This window comes from Pleurodeles waltl, chromosome 4_1 (genome assembly GCF_031143425.1).
Source record: "Pleurodeles waltl isolate 20211129_DDA chromosome 4_1, aPleWal1.hap1.20221129, whole genome shotgun sequence".
Classification (NCBI taxonomy): domain Eukaryota; kingdom Metazoa; phylum Chordata; class Amphibia; order Caudata; family Salamandridae; genus Pleurodeles; species Pleurodeles waltl.
The window spans coordinates 256,374,164-256,394,139 of record NC_090442.1 but is presented as its reverse complement, the minus strand read 5'-3'; the positions used below and the strand labels follow the sequence as shown (position 1 = coordinate 256,394,139).

General features: G+C 43.6%; 1 protein-coding gene across 2 annotated transcripts in view; it reads right to left on the bottom strand.

Moving 5' to 3' along the window:
- KIAA0930 (KIAA0930 ortholog) overlaps nucleotides 1-19,976 on the bottom strand; it is a 415,468-nt gene that overhangs the window by 171,446 nt on the left and 224,046 nt on the right. For both annotated transcript variants that reach the window (XM_069228262.1, XM_069228264.1), the window contains exons 3-4: nucleotides 19,274-19,381; nucleotides 9,882-9,959 (exon numbers count right to left, since the gene is read on the bottom strand). In XM_069228262.1, the coding sequence (XP_069084363.1) occupies nucleotides 9,882-9,959; nucleotides 19,274-19,381 (186 nt within the window). The remainder of the gene's footprint in view (nucleotides 1-9,881; nucleotides 9,960-19,273; nucleotides 19,382-19,976) is intronic.

Below are 19,976 nucleotides of genomic sequence, written 5' to 3'. Positions count from 1 at the left end.
ACTCTGCTTAAGGTCTGTCCACCCCCCATCTGTTGCAGCTCTTGATTGTGAGGCAGATCTATTTGTCAGCATTCCCATTCCCCAACCTCAACCTTGCTGTTAGCCTCAGACTCTGCTCCTACTCAGCTGAGCAGAAGCCTAGCAGTAGTGCCCGCTACAGTCCAACTTTGTGCCCGGTATACCCATATGATCTTTTGGCCTTCCCGGTGCTGATCCTGCTCAGGTGGCTGCATTCACCCAGCCTTTGTTGGGGAAGTTCCACCCTCCAGCTCCCTCTGGTGCACCTCCCAGCCCTAATGTTCCTTCTGAGTTTTCCACTGGCAGGCTCCTGTCCTGGCTTTGGTTGGCCTGGGAGGTCCTTGCTCGGCTGCCAGATGCTTTCTCATTTTACTTTTTTTATTTAAAAATATTTTTATTGTGTTTTTGGGATACCTAACAAAATGAATATAAGCATGTGTCCAGCGCATAACAGAAGACAATACAGTAGGCAGTAGTGCATCAAATAACGTCACAGGATACAATAGCATCAGTTTAAGGGTGTACAGAGTGGCAGTATCCTACATGTTGGACCTGGCTTTTTGACAGGGACATCCCCAAACTTTTTGCCTCCTTCCTCCTATTTTTCCTGACCTGTTGTTGTTGGTTTTTGACCTCTGGGCACTTTACCACTGCTAACCAGTGCTAAAGTGCATATGCTCTCTGTGTAAATTGTACTACTGATTGGTTTATCCATGATTGACTATTTAATTTACTTGTAAGTCCCTGGCAGAGTGCACTACATGTGCCTAGGGCAGGTAGATTAAATGCTACTAGTGGGCCTGCAGCACTGGTTGTGCCACCCACCTCAGTAGCCCCTTAACCCTGTCTCAGGCCTGCCATTGCAAGGCCTGTGTGTGCAGTTTCACTGCCACTTCGACTTGGCATTTAAAAGTACTTGCCAAGCCTAGAACTCCCCTTTTACTACATATAAGTCATCCCTAATGTGGGCCCTAGGTAACCCCTAGAGCCGGGTGCTGGGTAAGTAAAAGGCAGGACATGTACCTGGGTAGTTATATGTCCTGGTAATGTAAAACTCCTAAATTCGTTTTTGCACTACTGTGAGGCCTGCTCCCTTCATAGGCTAACATTGGGGCTGCCCCCATACACTATTGAAGTGGCAGCTGCTGATCTGAAAGGAGCAGGAAGGTCATATTTAGTATGGCCAGAATGGTAATACAAAATCCTGCTGACTGGTGAAGTCGGATTTAATATTACTATTCTAGAAATGCCACTTTTAGAAAGTGAGCATTTCTTTGCACTAAAATCTTGTGCCCTTCAATCCACGTCTGACTAGGTTTAGTTGACAGCTCCTTGTGCATTCACTCAGACACACCCACACCCCAAACACAGGGTACTCAGCCTCACTTGCATACATCTGCATTTTGAATGGGTCTTCCTGGGCTGGGAGGGTGGAGGGCCTGCCCTCACACAAAGGACTGCCACACCCCCTACTGGGACTCTGGCAGACACGATTGAACTGAAAGGGGGCTTGGTGCATTTCTTAGAGACTCTTTGAAGTCACCCCCACTTCAAAGGCACAACTTAGTATAAAACATGGCCTCTGCCCTACCTCATCAGACACTTGCTGGAGAAGAAACCTGAACCAGAAACTACATCCTGCCAAGAAGAACTGCCTGGCTGCTCAAAGGACTCACCTGTCTGCTTTCTACAAAGGACTGCTGCCTTGCTGTTGCCCTGCTGCCTTGCTGAACTCTTGTCTGGCTGTGAAAGTGCTCTCCAAGGGCTTGGATAGAGCTTGCCTCCTGTTCCTTGAAGTCTCAGGGCCAAAAAGACTTCTCTCTTTTACTTGGACGCTCCGTGTGCCGAAAATTTCGACGCACAGCTTGTTTCACGGCGAGAAAAACGCCGCACTCCTACGCTGATCAACGCAACGCTCTGGGGACGATCGAAGATCCGACGCACGGCCTCGCAAGGACAACGCCGCCCGACCTCTAGAGGAGAAATCGACGCGACGCCGGCCGTGAGATCGTAATTCCAACGCGCAGCCCCGCAGATCGAAGTCTAGAGGAGAAATCGACGTGACGCCTGCCGTGAGATCGTAATTTCGACGCGCAGCCCCGCAGACTGACGCGCAGCCGGAGAACAAGCAGGAAAATCCACGCACAGACCCGGGACATCTGGTAATCCCCGCGATCCACAGAAAGAGACTGTCCACGCGCCGGAAAACGACGCCGACTTCCCCGCGTGGAAAATAACAACGCAAGTCCGTGTGTGCTGAGGAGAAATCGACGCACACACCAGTTTTCCACGCACCTCTTCTCCTGTGGCCCTCTGAGGAGATTTTCCACCAGAAACCAGGTAATTGTGCTAGAAAGAGACTTTGTTTATATTCTAAAGACTTAAGACACTTTCTATCACATTTCAGTGATATCTTTACAAATTCGTATTGCAACTTTGATCGTTTTGACCTGAAGATACCCAGATAAATATTATATATTTTTCTAAATACTGTGTGGTGTATTTTTGTGGTGTTATGCTATGGTGTTGTATGATTTATTGCACAAATGCTTTACACATTGCCTTCTAAGTTAAGCCTGACTGCTCGTGCCAAGCTACCGGAGGGTGAGCACAGGCTGATTTTGGATTGTGTGTGACTTACCCTGACTAGAGTGAGGGTTCTTGCTTGGACAGAGGGCAACCTGACTGCCAACCAAAAACCCCATTTCTAACACTGCACATGGGTAAAATCACCTAGGCAGTTTGTATTATCAGCACCAAGTAGGCAGCTCTATATTTGCATCATTTTGGAAATCAAGGTTATAGTATTTAATCCAACCACCCCATATTGTATTAAATTTACAAGGGCATCCTCTGCTCTTATAAACCCTCCTCTCCGTCGCCATATACAAGTCTGTCCTTTGCTTCCATTCTGCTATAGTCGGTGCCTCTGATGCCCTCGCGTACTTGGCCAGGTCTCCTTTGGCAATCACCAGGTCTTGATTACAAAACAGCAATTTCATCCGGGGGAGATCTACATCACTAGGGATACCTAAGAGGATACATTTAGTGTCAGCTGGTATCGAAGTCTTAAGTCCCTAATTCCAACAGTAACTTTTGCCAGAAGGTGCTTATGACTGGGCAGGTCAAAAGTGTGTGAAAGAAATTACCCCCCTGACCCATGTGTCGCAGACAGTCAGCTTATGCCGCCCTCCCCATTTTATATAGATGTGCTCTGTCATAATAGATTCGGTGTAGAATCTTTAGTTGAATAAGTCGTAACCTGGATTTAACCGCTACCTCTCTGGGGAACATGAGGACAGCATCTCAATCCTCAACTTTCCCATTTTCAGCACTAGCATTGGCACCAGAGATGGCATTGTTGTTTACTCTGTCCCTACCTTCTTTATCCCTCGGTGCTGGAGACTGTCCAGTATTTCAATTCTAATTCTACCTTATTTAACATGGCTACAGGCTTGGAATCGCCACTGCTTATGGTGTTAGTGCAGTCACACTTATTGACGTTGACAGAAAAACTACAGATTTTTCCCTCCTTATAGGAACCCTTTTTGCCCTTCTTTGAAGCATTCAGGGTCCCAGTTCAAGCAGTGGAGGGAAGGCCTGCCTCAACTCTGGCATTTAGATCTCATGTAGGTGGTACTCGATGGGTTTGGCGCAGCTAGCCATTTTCTCTGATCTGGCTTTGATTTTGCAGATGTTTTTGCCAGGTCCATTGTTCACCCAGGTCTCTGCATCATTTTGCCCAAATGTACCACTCAGACTTCTCTGAAGAACATTAAGGAAGCCCTACTGGATTTGCCCTTTGATGATCTTGTTTCTTAGGTGCAAGGGCTTCTTTACCTCTGGGGACATTTGATTGCAATTGGTTCTTCTTGTTCGCCGCTCTAAGTATTAAACCTCTTGTGGGTTGCTTGCTGCCAAGCTGTTGTCCTGTTTTCAATGGTTTGGAATTTAGCGTTCCCCTAGTGTCCAAGTAATTTTGCTATTTAGTTTCTTTTTTTTCTGGTCAAAGTTGGGGGTTGTTCCATTTTTTGTGAGGTGAACGATTGGTGGCAGTCTGTGGTTATGCAGTTAGTTTTCTTGTCTTACACCCTTTCGCCTTGTGTGTCTTCAGCTGAGGTGACACCTGTCTCCTGTTGGCCTGTATTGTGCTCATGTCTGGAGATAGATGAGGTGGTGTCATTGGCTCCAGGCCCCCTTGATGTTGATCCTTTTGGGAGCTTTTGGTACCAATGTCCAGAGTTTCTTCTGCAAGTCCTGCTGTCTTTAATGGCTGTAGCTTTCTGCTGCTACTGTGTTGTTGAGCCATGGGCGTGCACTGGGTGCTGCCTGGTGGCAAGTGTCCTGAGGCAAAGGTAGTTTTTCTCCTGGGTACTGGTACTTACCCTTCTGTCATGAAGCTGTTGAGGCTGGATTTTGTATGTTCAAGCATGATGTGCCTCCTGGTGGGCTCTGCCAGTAGTATGATTTTGTCCTGTGACATGAGTTATTTGCACAGTCCCTCCGTGGCCTACCCCTACATTGCTTACTGCTTGGTATTGACTCATTAAGTGACACACAAGCTAAGAGGAGAGGGGGACTTAATCTCCCACAGGACTGTGCTGCTGGAGCCTGGGCACATGAAGAGCTTCCTTTTGTGAGACATGCTTTAAGGCGCTCGGACTGCCCCTCCCCTCCTGCATCGCGTGGGACAGGCACTGGCTTCGCCCAGTCAAAGCTCAGGCCAAGGGCAGGCCTGTTCTTGCCCATCAGTGGCTGGAAGAAGTCGGGCCACCCCGCTTGGCCCCTGAATTCAGGTATAAGGTACTGCATAACCAAGCACCTCTACTCACTTGTTTTTTTTCTTATTGCAGAACGTTATTCCCACAAGGATAAGGACCAACGGCATTGTTATCCACTGAACTCAGACAGCATCCTGATATTGTCTAGCTGCACCCTTGTGTTTCCTACAGTGGTTTTTGCAAGGAGTGTTAGCGAGAGGTGTTAGCAGTAAATTGGGCATAGTTTTCATTAGTGGCTGTTGTATTTGGCAAACACTCATTTTGTTAGGTAAAGCATAGTTTAACTGCATTTGGTTGTAGGCAATTTTGTGGCGTAATATGATTGCCCTCTCTCAAAGTACCTTGCAGTGGTGGCTGAAATCATCAACTAGCGCAATCAAAAACCTGGTGATATCTAGCGTTACACCAACAGAATTATAATTAACATTTGTGTCTATGCGTATGCTTATGGAATCAAGTTGTATATTGTCCTTTATATTTTTAAAACAAACCAGATAATTTGGCGGTAAGCAGCCGATAAGCAGTAGTCAATCATAGGGAAGCGAAAGACCATGACTATCTCCTCAGCCCCACATATTAAAGAACCACGTGCCAAAAATCTATTCTTAACTATCTAACCTCGGCCATGGGGGCTCTAGATGACCAAATAACATCAGTAGTTGAGGAGCTAGCACTAAATGAAGGGGCGACACTTATAGATGGGCGCACCCGTAACAGCATTAATAGCAATCAGATGCATCCTGTTTATAATGCTGACTCGGTGCCACCACATGGTACCCTAATCTCCCCGCTATGTTCAAGATCCACAATTGCACAAGTCATGCCACCTTGAATGCACATCCTCATAGGTTACCAATGTTCCAGAGCAATAAATCCACCCACCTGCCCACCTCAGATAACTTGGAAACAACCACTATTATCTCTGAGATCAAGGGATGTGCTCTACATGCCAGGATATTTTGAATCTACCACCTGAGGTAATGCATTTTGTATTGGTCTTGACTAATGTCCCTGTGCTCCGCCCTGGGACAGAAGAAAAATATTCATAGCTCAGAAACAAGGTTTCCCACTAGCTTAACATCTATATTGAGGATCATGGTCAGAAGAGGTAGTTGGGTGGGCTCAGATATAAAGATGATAGCGTCCATGCAATCCCTCAATCTCAAAGCCTTGAATTGTGTGTGTCTTCGCCCATTTCTGCAGTTAAGTTTATAGCTGAAATTCATGCCTTCCCCATCTCCTTCTAAAGACATGCCTATCCTCACTGTAGCGATGCAATGTACCTTGTAAACAGCCCTCTCATTTCTCATGGAGCAATATTTTAGTTGTACAAAGTAATTCAAGACAGAGAGGTCAAAGAGAATGCTTCTCATATTTATGGTTTAAATCTTTGTATTAGCATTTTCAGTTACAAGGACTAACGCCTACAGCCTGTGAAAATCTCTTCAAGTACACAATACAAAAAAGGTTCCAATAAAAATACTGCCTCTCCCCAGCAAACTCGTATTCATCCTCCCCTAACCCTCCCTTTCCCCTCCTTCCCTTTCCAGGACCCAAGATGAAGATCTGCTAATTTGTGCCTCTATAGGTCACTGTGTTTCAACATGCACTTCAGTTCTTTGGATAAGCTGTGAATTTTGTGGACTAATGATCTTAAGTGCTCTGGGATAACCAGCGAATTAAAATTCTGCTGACATCATTTGAGGAACGGCTCCCATACTGTGTCAAGTGGCGGGTGTCGCTGGAAAATGAGTCATTTTCTTGTTCATGTCTAGGTATAGCAGAAGTTTCTGGAGACAGTCTTGGAACAATGGAGTTCTTCTTTTCCCTCTCAGCAGGCCAGAGGTACCTATTTAATCACCAAAAATGTAAGACATATGTGTCTATCCAATTGCGATTCTAGAGGTAATATTTGTTTGGGTTGCCCAACAGCCCATAAGCCAGAAATCTGGGGATCTCATACTAAAATCGATGTCAGTGGCATCTTAACTCTTTGTCAGAATATCAATAACTGCTAATTTGTTTTTGCCCTACTCCTTACTGTAGTGTGGTACAGTGAGTCAGTTTCACCACTCTGCCCTTTCACACTGCCACCTTCCACATGTTGTGCGTTATAACATGAATCTCAACTCATTCAACCCCGTACCGTTTAGACAAAATTCACACGTCTACCTTCGTTGTCCCCATGTGTTCTCTTGAGTGTTCTCTGCTAGAAGCATTTTGCAAATCTCACATACTGTCTGTCGTCATCTTTCGAAGCAGCTATTTTTCAAATGTACTTATGATTCAGGTGGCTACCTCTCATATCCTAATCCTTGCCATATGCCTTCATGAGCTGTGCTCCATCCATTCCAAAACTATCAGGTGGTTCAATTAAACAGCTGTGAGAAAGCAGGCGGGGTAATCGGGAGAGATGCCGGAGAGAGGATATGGTATAGAGAGAGTAAGAGTTTTCCATGTAATAGTTAATAAAACGACAGACAAAAAGAAAGATATTGAGGGTGACTGAAAGAATATAACCAAGAACAGGATTCGTGCACTGACTGTCCTGTAATGCAGCACTTCACAGGCATAAACATACCCCAATGCAGGCCAAGGCTGAGGTAAGCATATAGCAGTGGGTCTTTATATGAATAGGCCAGAAAGCAGAACTTAAGTGACACAGGTAAGGAGGTCTTTTCCCTCTACTTATTATTATTACTTGAAAATACAGTATGCTGCCAGCACCATACTGCTTAACTCCCGCTGAAGGCAGTACCCTTTCACCACCCAAAGGTAATGTTTTGTGTGTCCCTCCCAGTCTTTAGCAAGGCTGCAATCCAGGAGACAGGCCTTGGTCATGACATACATGCATGATCCGTGTTCGCCCATGACCAATAAATGAAAACACTTTTTTTAAACACCAATCCAGTCTCCCAGCTCTTGGCCCACTCTTTCTAGATGGTACCAGAGTTGGTATTGATAATATCCATCCACTATTTTTATGCGAAGTATGCGGCACTCCAAGAGTATAGTTACCCAAAATGTTATTTAAATAGAATTGCAAGGAGCATGGAAAACACCAACGCATATTGACCAAACTGTTTTTGTCGACACACACGTCAAAACATCACCCTTTTAGGCTTAAAATGCTGTATAAATTATGCAAAAAAGAAGCAGAGAACTCTGGGTAGTTCCCAAGTTTGGGTGGACCGCAACTCCTATACAGAGCACCCTACAACACCAGCAGCACTGTAAACATCCTCAACTCAAATGTCTGTTTTTCTATCAAAGTTTTTAAGCACAGGATTAGCAAAGTACCATCCATGCCAAGCTAGAGAAAGTCTTATGCCATTTATACACAAGGTCTTTAAACACAGGACTAGCTAGTGCCATATACGCCTTGTGGTGAAATGCCGAAATCCTTTTACAGTTTGGCACACTATTACAGTTTGGCTAGGTAACAAATCATCCAAGCTAACCTAGAATAAATAAAAGCAACCCCTGACACATATTTTGCTATCATTACAGATCTTCAGAGAGGTCTAGCTTTGTCCAGACAAACAACACTGATGGCACTAGCCCCCCTGTAATTATAGTTACGTCTGACTTTCCATAGGAAAGGCATTTTAAAAAATATAATTACAAGGAGAAAGGAAAACACCAGCGCGTTTCGACCAAACGTTTTTGCTCGCTCTCGCTCTCTCTCTCTCTCTCTATATATATATATATATATATATATATATATTATTATTATTATTATTTTTTTTAAATACTGGTGGCACTAGCACTCTTGTAGATCTGACTTTCCACTGGAGAGGCATTTTTTTTATAGTTAATAACTCTGGTGATGTTCAACGAATCTTCATGAAGAAAGTTAACTCCTGGAAAGTTTCACTTTGATCCATCAAGCGGGCGAAAAAAGAAAAGGGAGGTCCTAATCACAAAACATCAGTTTCCAATTTTTATTTCTGCATGAAACTTTGTTTCCCAATACAGAAAAAAACAGCTGTTCGTAATTACACCAAATTTGGCAGAAAGTTCAACTTTACTCAGCTTTTCATTACTTGGAGTAAATCCATTCAGTAATTTGTGATAAATGTGTGTTTAGTGAGGTGCTTGGGGTATTAATGAAGGGATTAATCTCCTGAAAAAGTTAGTAACAACTGAAGTGTTATGCCCTGTGGGACTCGTGCAGGGCTCCTTGCAGGATCGACATTTTATTGTAATAATCAAATCTCATTTCCTGAAGGCACCTTTTCTCTGTCAGCTGATGGGGGTACAGTGGAACCTCGCAATCTAATTGGCCTGCAACAACAGCTCAAGAAGATGATGCGGTGGCCATTACTGGACTCAAGTACTTGGTCCCTGTGCCCTTTTTTTTCCACAAGGGGAGAGGTTGCTGCATATATTTGAGAAAGTATGGGGCCCATGAAGGAATCACATGGGCCTTCTGTGAGCTTAGTTGCATATGTAGATGTCATTGGTGCCCAACAAAAACCATGAAGAAATTATTGCAATTGTTGTTGCATGTATGTAATGTTTATTACTCTAAAAATAAGTATTATCGCTAAAGCCCGGAGTTGTTCTGTGGAGATACCCACCTGCGTACTGGGTTACGTTCCACGCCATGTACTTCGTAACGTCTTTATTTAAATAAAACTATTTTATACAATGGCAACAGAGCAGGGCTACATAGTGTTTGTAGGACACGTTTTATTTCAAGATCTCAGGTGCATTATGAAAAAACCTTAGCACATCCTAAATTTAGTAATCAATCTTCTCTTCTACCTGCCCCTTAACAGTGCGCTATCTGGCTGTTTTATCTCTTTACTTGTGATATTCAGGGCTCACTGAGTTGTAGTTGTTCACTGTACAAACCCTCACAAACGGTATGTGGGCCATCATTCATTTGAAAACTGATCCTGCCAAGAGAAAAGGTACACCCTTAGTTTCTGGAGTCAGAACCATAACCGCTAGAGGATTTCTTGTTAGCTAGAAGAAAATTTACCATGTAGACAAAAATATTCATCCTTGCAAGCTTGTCTTAATTTGTATGCTGGTCGCATGCTGAATATATAGGAAGTCCAATCAGATGCTCACCTGAGATTTCTTTTTGTGAATGTGAATATCTCCTGCTTCAGATCGTGTGCATACAGCGCAAGTCACAGTATAATCCAGCTGTGAAAAAGACCAACATTTATTACATTTCATTGTGTGTTTCTCTGTAGTGAACCTGTGCAAATATACAATATGGAAGCACAATTCCCTGCCCACAGTGGGCTTCATGCAACTTGGAGACCTGTCAAGACACATTTCTTATGCTGATTCTCACCGTTTAACTTTATTTGTTGTAAAAAATATTTAAAGCATTAACAGCTTTAAGTAAAAAAGGATAAAATAAGACAATAAATTAATCTAGTTTACAGAGATAGTGAAATTACGTCAATTCTTAATACAAAATAAATCTATCGTATAGAGGAGTAAAATAGAGGGAAAAACCAAGTACATAGATATCAGACATCAAAGAAGCACGAGCTTCCATGCTACAAACACTTAAGTTCATAACCAAACAGACCCCTTAGCAGCCCTTTTCAGGTGGAGCAGTTTCCATCCACATGCTCTTCCTCCGAACTAATGAACAAGACCTGTCATTCTGGAAGAACCGTAAAACATTCTTCTGCAGGAGATCCAATAAGGCTGAAAATGATACATCATCATGCTCATTCCCTGGCATACCTCCTCCTGCTCCTTCCTCCCTTCACTTCTATATCGTACGTCTCTCTTCAGTGCATCCTGTTCCTATCCTTCTCTTCCTACTCCCTTGCCTTCTCCTCTACCCAACTACAAGTTGTTTTCTTGATGTGATAACCGAAGGGATGGGCGAGTGGTGGGGACGAACCCATGACATGAGGTTTGGCGCTCTGACAGACTTGAAGATCAAGCAAGTGACGACGGCTATCTCCGACCAACGGCCTCGTGGGACGGGGCTTGGGACTGACTGCTTGTGCTGCCTGGGCTACTGTCTTTAGAGCGAGCGGGCCCGCACTCCCGTCCAGTAGTGGAACCTTGGGTGAGTCCCCCAGTCGACACCATGCCCACTGCGAGGTGCTCCTCCAACATCGGTCTTGTCCCACACACTCTTACAACTGCATCGACAGCGGCATCATGGGCCGTGATAAGGGCCCATCAGGCCAGGCTAAAATGGACAAATTTACTGCACCAAGGGGAGGAGCAAAAAGGACCCCTGGGAAGGAACTTGGGGCTAGGGCCCTGGCGAATGGAGACAACACCTCAGTCATCCTCCAAGCTATCTACGACTCCAAAACGGCACTGGAAATCGATATAGGGGAGATGGGAGCAGATGTGACCCTGCTACGTCAAGACCTCTGCCACACGGTGGAGAGGGTTACGGAAGCAGAAGAGAGAATCTCAGAGCTGGAGGACACTGTCAGACACCTCTCCTCGGAAGTGACTCACCTCTCCCGGGATGTGAAGGCCCTCCAGGATGGCAGAGAAGATGCTGAAAATCAGGCACACTATAACAACCTCTGCTTCACTGGCTTCCCCGAAGGGGCCAAGATCCAATCCCCAGAGACTTAACCTTGAACAATGGATCCGGTCCTGGCTAGAACCAATGAGCCTATCCCTTTGATTTATCCTTGAGCAGGCCCACACCTCCCTCGCCCAGAAGCCCCCTCCTGGGGCGATACCCAGGCCCCTGATAGCACAGTTCTTAAAGTACAAACACCACATTGCAGTCCTGAAGGGCGCCTGGCTTAAAAAGGACCTGATGTTTCAATCGGGATGCCTTCTAATTTTTCCAGATTACACCTGCATGGTTAAAACACAACAGAAGTCCTACAACCAGGTGAAAATAAAATTGCAGGCTATGCAAATTCCCAACTTGCTCATCTACCTCGTCAAAGTGCGAGTAATTCATGATTCCAAAACATTGTTTTTTGACTCCCCAAAGGAGTCCTGAACATGGCTTACTGAACAGCGACCACTTGTCCTTAACTCACCACCCCTCTGTAATACTGTCAATCCCGCCCAGGCACTCTGCAGGGTCCTGAGAAGGCAAAGGGCAAGCATCAGAGGATAACATTGTGAGGGATGGACAAACCAGAACCCCAGAGGTAGATGTCACCACAGATTCCCAGGAAGAAAGAGGGTGCCAGTCAGGGGAAGCTGACCCAGTACCTCAACCACAACCAGATCCACTTACAGACTTGAACTCAGGATGATTCCCATCGTTGAATGTCAGATACTTTAGCACACCAGCACCACTGTATCCTAAGATGGTATAGTCATGTACAGTTCCTGGAGGGGGTGACCTCCTTGCCAGGCCTGAGTACATCAACCTCTCAAAGTTTGTTAGTTCCACAAAACCAAGGGCTGGTCAAGGATCCTAGACTGTGGAACTTACCGTCAGTGAGGGGCCATACAGCATGTGGATCATAAAGTGCCAGTCCACTTACAAAAAATACAAAAACAGAGGATGTGGGTGTAGTATATCCATGGGTCCAAATGAAGCATACTAATTGTAATTCAGAAAATGTTATTTATCTTATTGGATGTCCTTATAACCTTCTTTACATTGGAATGACGGTTCGGAAAGTAAAGAGAGGATTATGGAACACAGAAGTAATATTAGGGGTAAAAAAAGCAATAACAAAATTGAAATCACACTACCTTGAGTTTGTTCATGGTGTTGATGAGTTTAACTAGACCATACTGGACAAGCCAACGATTTCAAACAATATAAAAGATGTAAGAGGATTCCTCTTCAAGCTTGAACAAAGATGGATTTATCGAATCCGCAGCCATGAGAAGGGATTAAATGATGATATTCCATGGCACCAATTAAACAGCCTTTGAGAGGTGTTAGCGATTGAGAGACCTTGTTGGGACGATGATTTCTTCCCCTTCCATGTTTCTTCCAAAACAATCCCGTAATGAATATGAGTTTGGGATTAAATACATGTCTGTCCCCATTATAGCTAGTTCCTCTATTGCCCCAGTAGCATCTCTTGGGGGGACATTTTTATTAGGGACATTCTTATTAGATCTGTTTTTTTCTTTCCTTCTCTCTTTCACATATTATGTAGTTCAGGGAGTTAATAGTAACATTATTTCTTCCTGTCCTTTTCTTTCCCTGATCCCAAGCCCCCTTCCCCACCCTCTCGCTGTCCCCATGACATTTTTTCTTTAGTGAGGAAGCTTGAGAAACTACTCTCTATTTCATAGGAAGACATTTTATAAGACCAATACTGCAGCATGTTCTTTACAGCGAAGGAACTACTTAATCCTGAAAAACACATTTGTTATCTGTTGGATAAAAACAATTCCAAGATGGCGCGTCCATCTTTAGATCAGACCACATTATCACAAAGTTAACACGTGACACAGGCAGCTGACCATGATTTAGGAGTCATAAAAAAGGGCCCATTCTTTACTGCAGTGTCTACACGGAGCCGCAAAGGAACTACTTAATCCTGAGATACGGATTTGTTTTCTGTGGGTTAGAAACAATTCCAAGACGGCGGATCCGTCTTTAGACCAGACCACATGATCATGAAGGTAACACGTGATACAGGGAGCTGACTATGATTGATTGATTGATTGATTGATAAAAGACGGACTCATTCTTTACTGCAGCGTCTACACGGAGCCCGGAGTGGCTGGAGAGGAGGCGCCGGTCCCTTGAGGAAGTAAGTTGGGGAATAAGGCAGAGCTTGCGTAATATATAAGATGGGGTTTATTAATCGATGGTGGTGAAGGATATATAAGATACAAGGAAAAGTTTGGAAGGACAGGGGGCAACCAGTAAATGTAACCGGGATGGTTCAAAATATTGAGGATTGGTGTTAGCTGACAATCAAGTGATAAACAAGTTGATTACTAAAAATGATATGCAGGATATAATAGTGGCATGATCAGGCATCCAATATATAAGATGGTAATGACTGGAGCACTGAGTTTGGATTGTACTACGTTCTACAATACATTGCACAAACTAAACAAATACTTAAATGACAATGCCATGCATTATAATGTCTTTCTTTTCTGATCTCGATAACAGTGTATGACTACAGGGAGGCGCTCCGATTGGGACTCCAGTTTTAGAAACAGGGGTAATGAAACTCAGTAAGCCACGATGGACAGCACATATTCGCCACTGATCTTGACTGGGTGTATATGCCGTGGAGATGGTGCCAAGATCACAATAGAGGTGATGGAGTAATGTATGAAGGTGAATCCGGAGGAGGGATTCTCCTGTCCAGCAGCCTATAACGGAGTAATGTAATTCCCAATTGGGGGCATGTCACTTATGGGTGAAAACACGTTGGTTTTTATGTCTGTATATATTTATTTGTTTATTTCTTCTTCCGCAGGTAATTCCTGTATGTGTGCACTCGTAAGGGAACATTGAGTCCACCAGATTCTTTTGCTATATAATCTACTAAATAAGGTAAAGGGTTTTGGAGGGATCTTATGTCCTGATGAAGGCTGTCAGACCTATAAGGGCATAGTGAAAAGGCCGAAACATGTTGACAGAATAACAGATGGCAGGGGTGAATGGGTGATAATTCCCGAATGGCACCACCACAGCACAAAGACTTTTAATCCTATCCAGGTAAACCATGAATAAATGAAATGATGGTCCCCATGAGACAGTTTTAGTATATGTTCTGTGAGTATGATCCCGAGGTTTATGTTTGTGTATTGTCTGTACCCCTCCCTTGTTTGCCCCATCCCAGACATTGGTTATCGCTGGGATGTAGAAGAAATAGCCTGATGATGAAGCATGCCACAATAAGTGGGTGAAGACATTTTTAAGAAACCAATGTGTTTTATCGGCAGGGCAGAACTTTATTTTATGAGGTGTCCACCTTTCTCCTTGTCTTACTTTGTGTGTATGTGTCTAAGTATTTGGGGGGGATGGACAAGGAGTGGTTCCTCTCTCCCCTTATGTGTGTGTGGTATAGCAGATGTGCGCCTGTATTATTGGGCGACTCAACTCCTTCCCATTAATGAATGGTTGCTTGGGGGATGGGATTGTCCCACCTATAGGGGTGACCTGGCCAAGGTGATGGGTACCCCGTATGAGGCTCCTATCCCAACCTGTATTCCGAAGATGACTCAAGTGTTGTTCAATACATGACGAGACGCTCTGTGTTTGATGGGATGGAACCACAAACTTACACTGGAGACTCCACTGTTGGAGGGCAGTTGGCTGGCCCAGGTGTCCGCTCTGGAGGGGTTCAGGAGCTTGGACAACATAGAAATCTCAAAAATAGGATATATTTGGGAACAAGTCCACATGCAGACCTTCCAAGATCTTATAGCAGACTTCCATATGCCGAACTCCCAGTTCTTTCGCTATTTGCAACTCTGCCATCCCTATCTGCTTATCGAACAGATATGGAGGACCTTACTGAATATAGCCCATTAGAAGGTAGATTACTCATGGACCACTTGGGGAGGGGTGGGATTTCCCAGATATATAGATCTCTTGTGGTGCTGAGCCCCTGAAAGAGAAATAGAAATTACTGGAGCCCCTGAAAGAGAAATAGGAGGGCTAAGTTGGCCCCTTAGACGAAACAGACTGAAGGGACACATGTCTGGCTCCCTGAGTACTGGCAATATATGCTGGGGTTCACTTAGTACAATATAAATATCTGCACCAGGCATACCTGACATTCCTCTGCTTGTGGAAAGCTGGTATCCGTGAACTACCAACTTGTTACCGGTGCCAAGATCCTATGGGGGACTTCATTCATATGGTATGGAAATGTCTGGTGATAATTACCTACTGGACCGCAAGTTTGGCTGTCCTTTCTGCCTTAGTGGGGACTCCCATAGAAGAAGCCCATCCTACTGGGTGGTAGGCATTTTTTGGATTCCTGCAGATTCCTGGACATTTCCATCACAGAAATGTAGGCAAAGTGAGTGACTTCAGGCAAAGTTGGAGGTTTGCAGGGCATTGTGGGTAAGAAACTGGTGTGGGGTACATTTGAAGGGGTACACCAGATGTCTACTTTTCACAAGTGACTGGATCTTGTAAGTAGCACCTTACCCAAGCCCAAAAAGTACAGCCGTTCACCACTGCAAGTGGAACGATATTGGGAGTTAGCTAAGGTCTGCTGGGCGATATATGAAATCAACACCCAAGAGTCAAATCTCCTTTTACTTGCCTCCTCTCTCCACTGCGTTAGTCAGCGGGGGGCAGTGTTGGCAGGAAGACTGTGCCCATTTTGGAGGGTGGGAGCATTGCCATGCCCTTTCTTGGCAGCCCTACCATTCATAGTCCCTGGTGTCTAGTAGGCTTTCTACGAGCACAGGAATGACTGTGCCCATTTTTTTTTTGGGGGGGGGGGGGTGAGCTGGGGGCATTGTCATGCCCATACTGGGAAGCCCCCACTACTACACTAATAAAAAAAAAAAGTTCCTGATGCCTAGCGGGCTTACTTTGCCCACATGGAGAGGCAGATCGGGGGCTATTGCCTGATAGGCAGCCCCCCTTCCACTAATTAAATATAAAGTGGACTTTCTGCCCCCATCTGCCTGAGGGGGGGATCCTGGACGACCCCAAGCAGGGAGATTCTTCCCTTTCCAATTATACCTTTCCTGTCTGGATCGGTGCTCTGGGGCTGAGATAGCCCCACGATCACCGATGCAGAGAAAGTGACTTTCGTTTTCAGGAAAATTATATCAGGGCACTGCACGTGCTGATGTCATTTCCTTGAAAACACGGCAACAACGTCAGGAGATGAGGAAGCTGTCCTCCAGCTCCCGAGGCTGTTTCTTTGTAAAGGAAATCCCTCTGGTGCCCGTACCAGAAGGATTTCTAGTGCAGTGTACGTCGGATGGCCAGGAGCCGTCCGATGCACGAGTACCATGGCGTGAGACAGCTGCCAGCCTTCCGACGTACCGAATGGATTAAGACTGTGGTGAACTGACACAGATTATGCCACTCAATGGAGCAGATTCAAAACCCTATGTCCATACATGTTAGGTCTGAAGCAGAACATGATGGGCCTGGCCACCAAAAATCGAGTAATACCAGGATGCACAGGCCTCGCCAAACAGTATGCAACAAAATTAATACTTACAGCATTACAAACAAGGCTTCCAAAAAGACGCCAAATGGCGCACATGAAAATTTGTTATTAGTCTTTGTGGCTCAGGAGGCTATATATATATGTAGTCATCGAAAAAAAACAAAGGTTAAAGGGGTGTTTTAGTTAGATGAAAAAGTCAGTTGAAACATACAGTTTTAAACACACAAAACCACTGAAATTCACCAGTTATCTCAAGTAACTATAACTCTAGCCCTAAAGGAACTTACTCATGTGCCCGCCATGCACAGTGATGTCATACATTATGTCATGTCAGTTGTTGCAGGGGTGCTATCTATCAATGATGTCATAGAACATGTCATGATTGATATAATATGTGAGGTAATTAGTAGTGCATGGCTAGGATGCAAGTTATAATTACTTTAGGGCATAAGTTACAGTTTCTTGAGATAAATGTAACTGGAAACTTTCAGTGGTTTTGTTCATTCAAAACTGTATGTTTTTACTAGCATTTTACCGAACTAGAACACCCCTTTTACCTTTGTTTTTTTCAGTGAATTTTTAAGGTTTTCTTTTTTTTTTCTTTTAAAAGTAAAGTAACCTATTATTATAATTTGTAACTGTAACGTCCGTTCAACATTTTTATTTTGTTTAAAGAAGTTCTATAATTTTTTTATGTAAATAAAATGTTGATCGCCCTATGTGGTGTGGGGCTGGGTACAGGGCCTGGCCTGTTGCCAGGCTATGCCCCAGTCCCTTGCCACAACTCAACCCGCTGCTGCGTGGTTTAGGTTGGGCGCAGGGCCTCTGCCCACTCCCGCAGGCTTATTATTCAATATTACAATATAAAAGGTGTTATTTTAAGTGAGGCAGACTTACAGACTTTGCCAAAGGGTCACAACATCAAAATATAAAAAGTAGCCCTATTGGCTTTATCAAGGGGTCAGCATGTCAACATATATAATGCAGACCTATCATCTTTGTAAAAGTAAAAATCACCAATACCTATAATTATTGGCATAGTTCATTAATTCACACAATGCAATGTTTAATAAGAGTGACTGTCAAAAACAATTGTACTAAACTTGCAAAAAAATAATCAACATGTCGGAGTCTTTTTTTAAACATTTTTCAGCCCACAAAATGCTGTCATAAAAACAACCCCTAGAGGGCCCTGCACTCCAGAAGAAGAGCATTGAGCGCCAGCTCAGAGTGATTTAAAAAATATGGTAAGTTCTCCAGGGTTTATGTACTTTATGAATCAGGTGACTTACTGTTGTTGTTTTTTTCCATCTTGCTGGGGGTCTTCTGCAATTCCTTTATCGACAATATTTTGTGACAATCAACTATTTCTAAACATTGCAATATGTGAATTTATGAAATTTACATTTGATTAAAGTTATTAGTAACTTTTAACAAAGCCAATAGGTCTGCTTTATACTTGTTGATATGCTGATCCTTTGTGAATCCTATAGGCCTGACTCTTTAAATTTCAGTGGTCTGAACCTTTGACAAAGCCAGTAGGTCTGCCCTACTTAAAATGACATCCTTTATATTGCTACATGACATAGTTTGTTGCACACAGATGCAAAGGTCATGCAGGGTGGGGAGCCTGCAGGGATATGGTGCTCAACCCCACATCCTACAGAGCAATGGACATCTTATTATATGTTAAAAAACCTATAGAAATTTACTAAACAACTAATGTTAATGGGATATTATAGTTAGGTGAAAATGTTGGTTAAATAATACCATTTTAAACTAACAAAAGTTCACCAGTAACAGTTATGTCAAGTAACTACAACTCATGCTCTAAAGTAACTAACTTGTGCCTTCACCATACAATGCTAACTGCCTGCCACATTACATCATTCATAACGTTCTATGAAATCATTGATAGTATCACTGCAACATCTGAAATGACATCGACAAGACACTGTGAATAGTGGGGCACGAGTTACAGCTATAGTACGCCATGTGTTGCAGTTACTTGAGAGAATTATAAATGGTGAATTTCAGTGTTTTTTCCCCAGGGAATACAGCTATATATACAGCAATATATATATATATATATGCAATACTCTTAGACTGACAGAAAAAAGAAGAGAGGACTCTGGGCAGTTCCCAGGTTAAGGTGGAGAGCAGCTCAAGTATAGAGCACAATACAACAGCAGCGTCACTCTAAATTTGCGCAACTCAAATGTCTGCTTTTCTAGCAAAGTTTTTAAGCATAGGATTAGAGCAGTGCCATCCAATGCCGAGCTAAAAAGGGACAAAGTATTTAAGTATTTTGCCATTTAGACAGCAAAGTCTTTAAAATATCTAGATATTTAGACATTTAAAAACAAAACTCACCTTAAACTGTTTAGTTATTATTACTGACGGAAGATTAAGAGACTTTTTTTTTACCTTCTGCAGAACTAGGTTGAGGTACACACTTTCCTCCCAGTCAATGTCAGGGTCACCAAGGCCAGGCAGCTTCTTGGAATCCTTCCGGTAGACTTCAACCTCCACCTGCTGGAAGTAAACAATATGCTCAGTGAATAGAACACTTACAAATCCCGTGATAGATTGGATGCAGAAACTGTGGATAACAAAACTGTCATTTGTTAAATGACTTTGCAACATCTATGTCTGTAGTGTCCCAGAACACTGATGTTAACTACCAAGACATCTGTGCTCCCTCATGAGTATATACAGCTTAGAACGTCCTCCTGAGTCATCTCAAACTCAGTGCCTAATTTGAGCTGGTGATTGCAGGGGGTCTATCAGCACACATTTTTGGGGAACAGCACTTAATTTTCATCATCAGACTTTCACTCAGAGGAAGTGAGAGGAAAACACAAAAAAGAAAGGACTCGGGCACCAGTTACAGAACATCTCACCTTCCCAGATTGTCAGACACTGGAGAAAATTCCTAAGCCACATAAGGTATAAAACAACTCTCATCGCATTTCTTGTTGATGAATGGAGGAAACCAGATTATTTTGTAAAACTTGAGAAAAAAACACTGTTTGTGAACAGTGAAGATAAATGCTACAAAATCACATCTGAAAGGAGCTACGAAGTGCCCGATCTCAACAGTACACACGAAGAAGCAGATGGTTGTTTG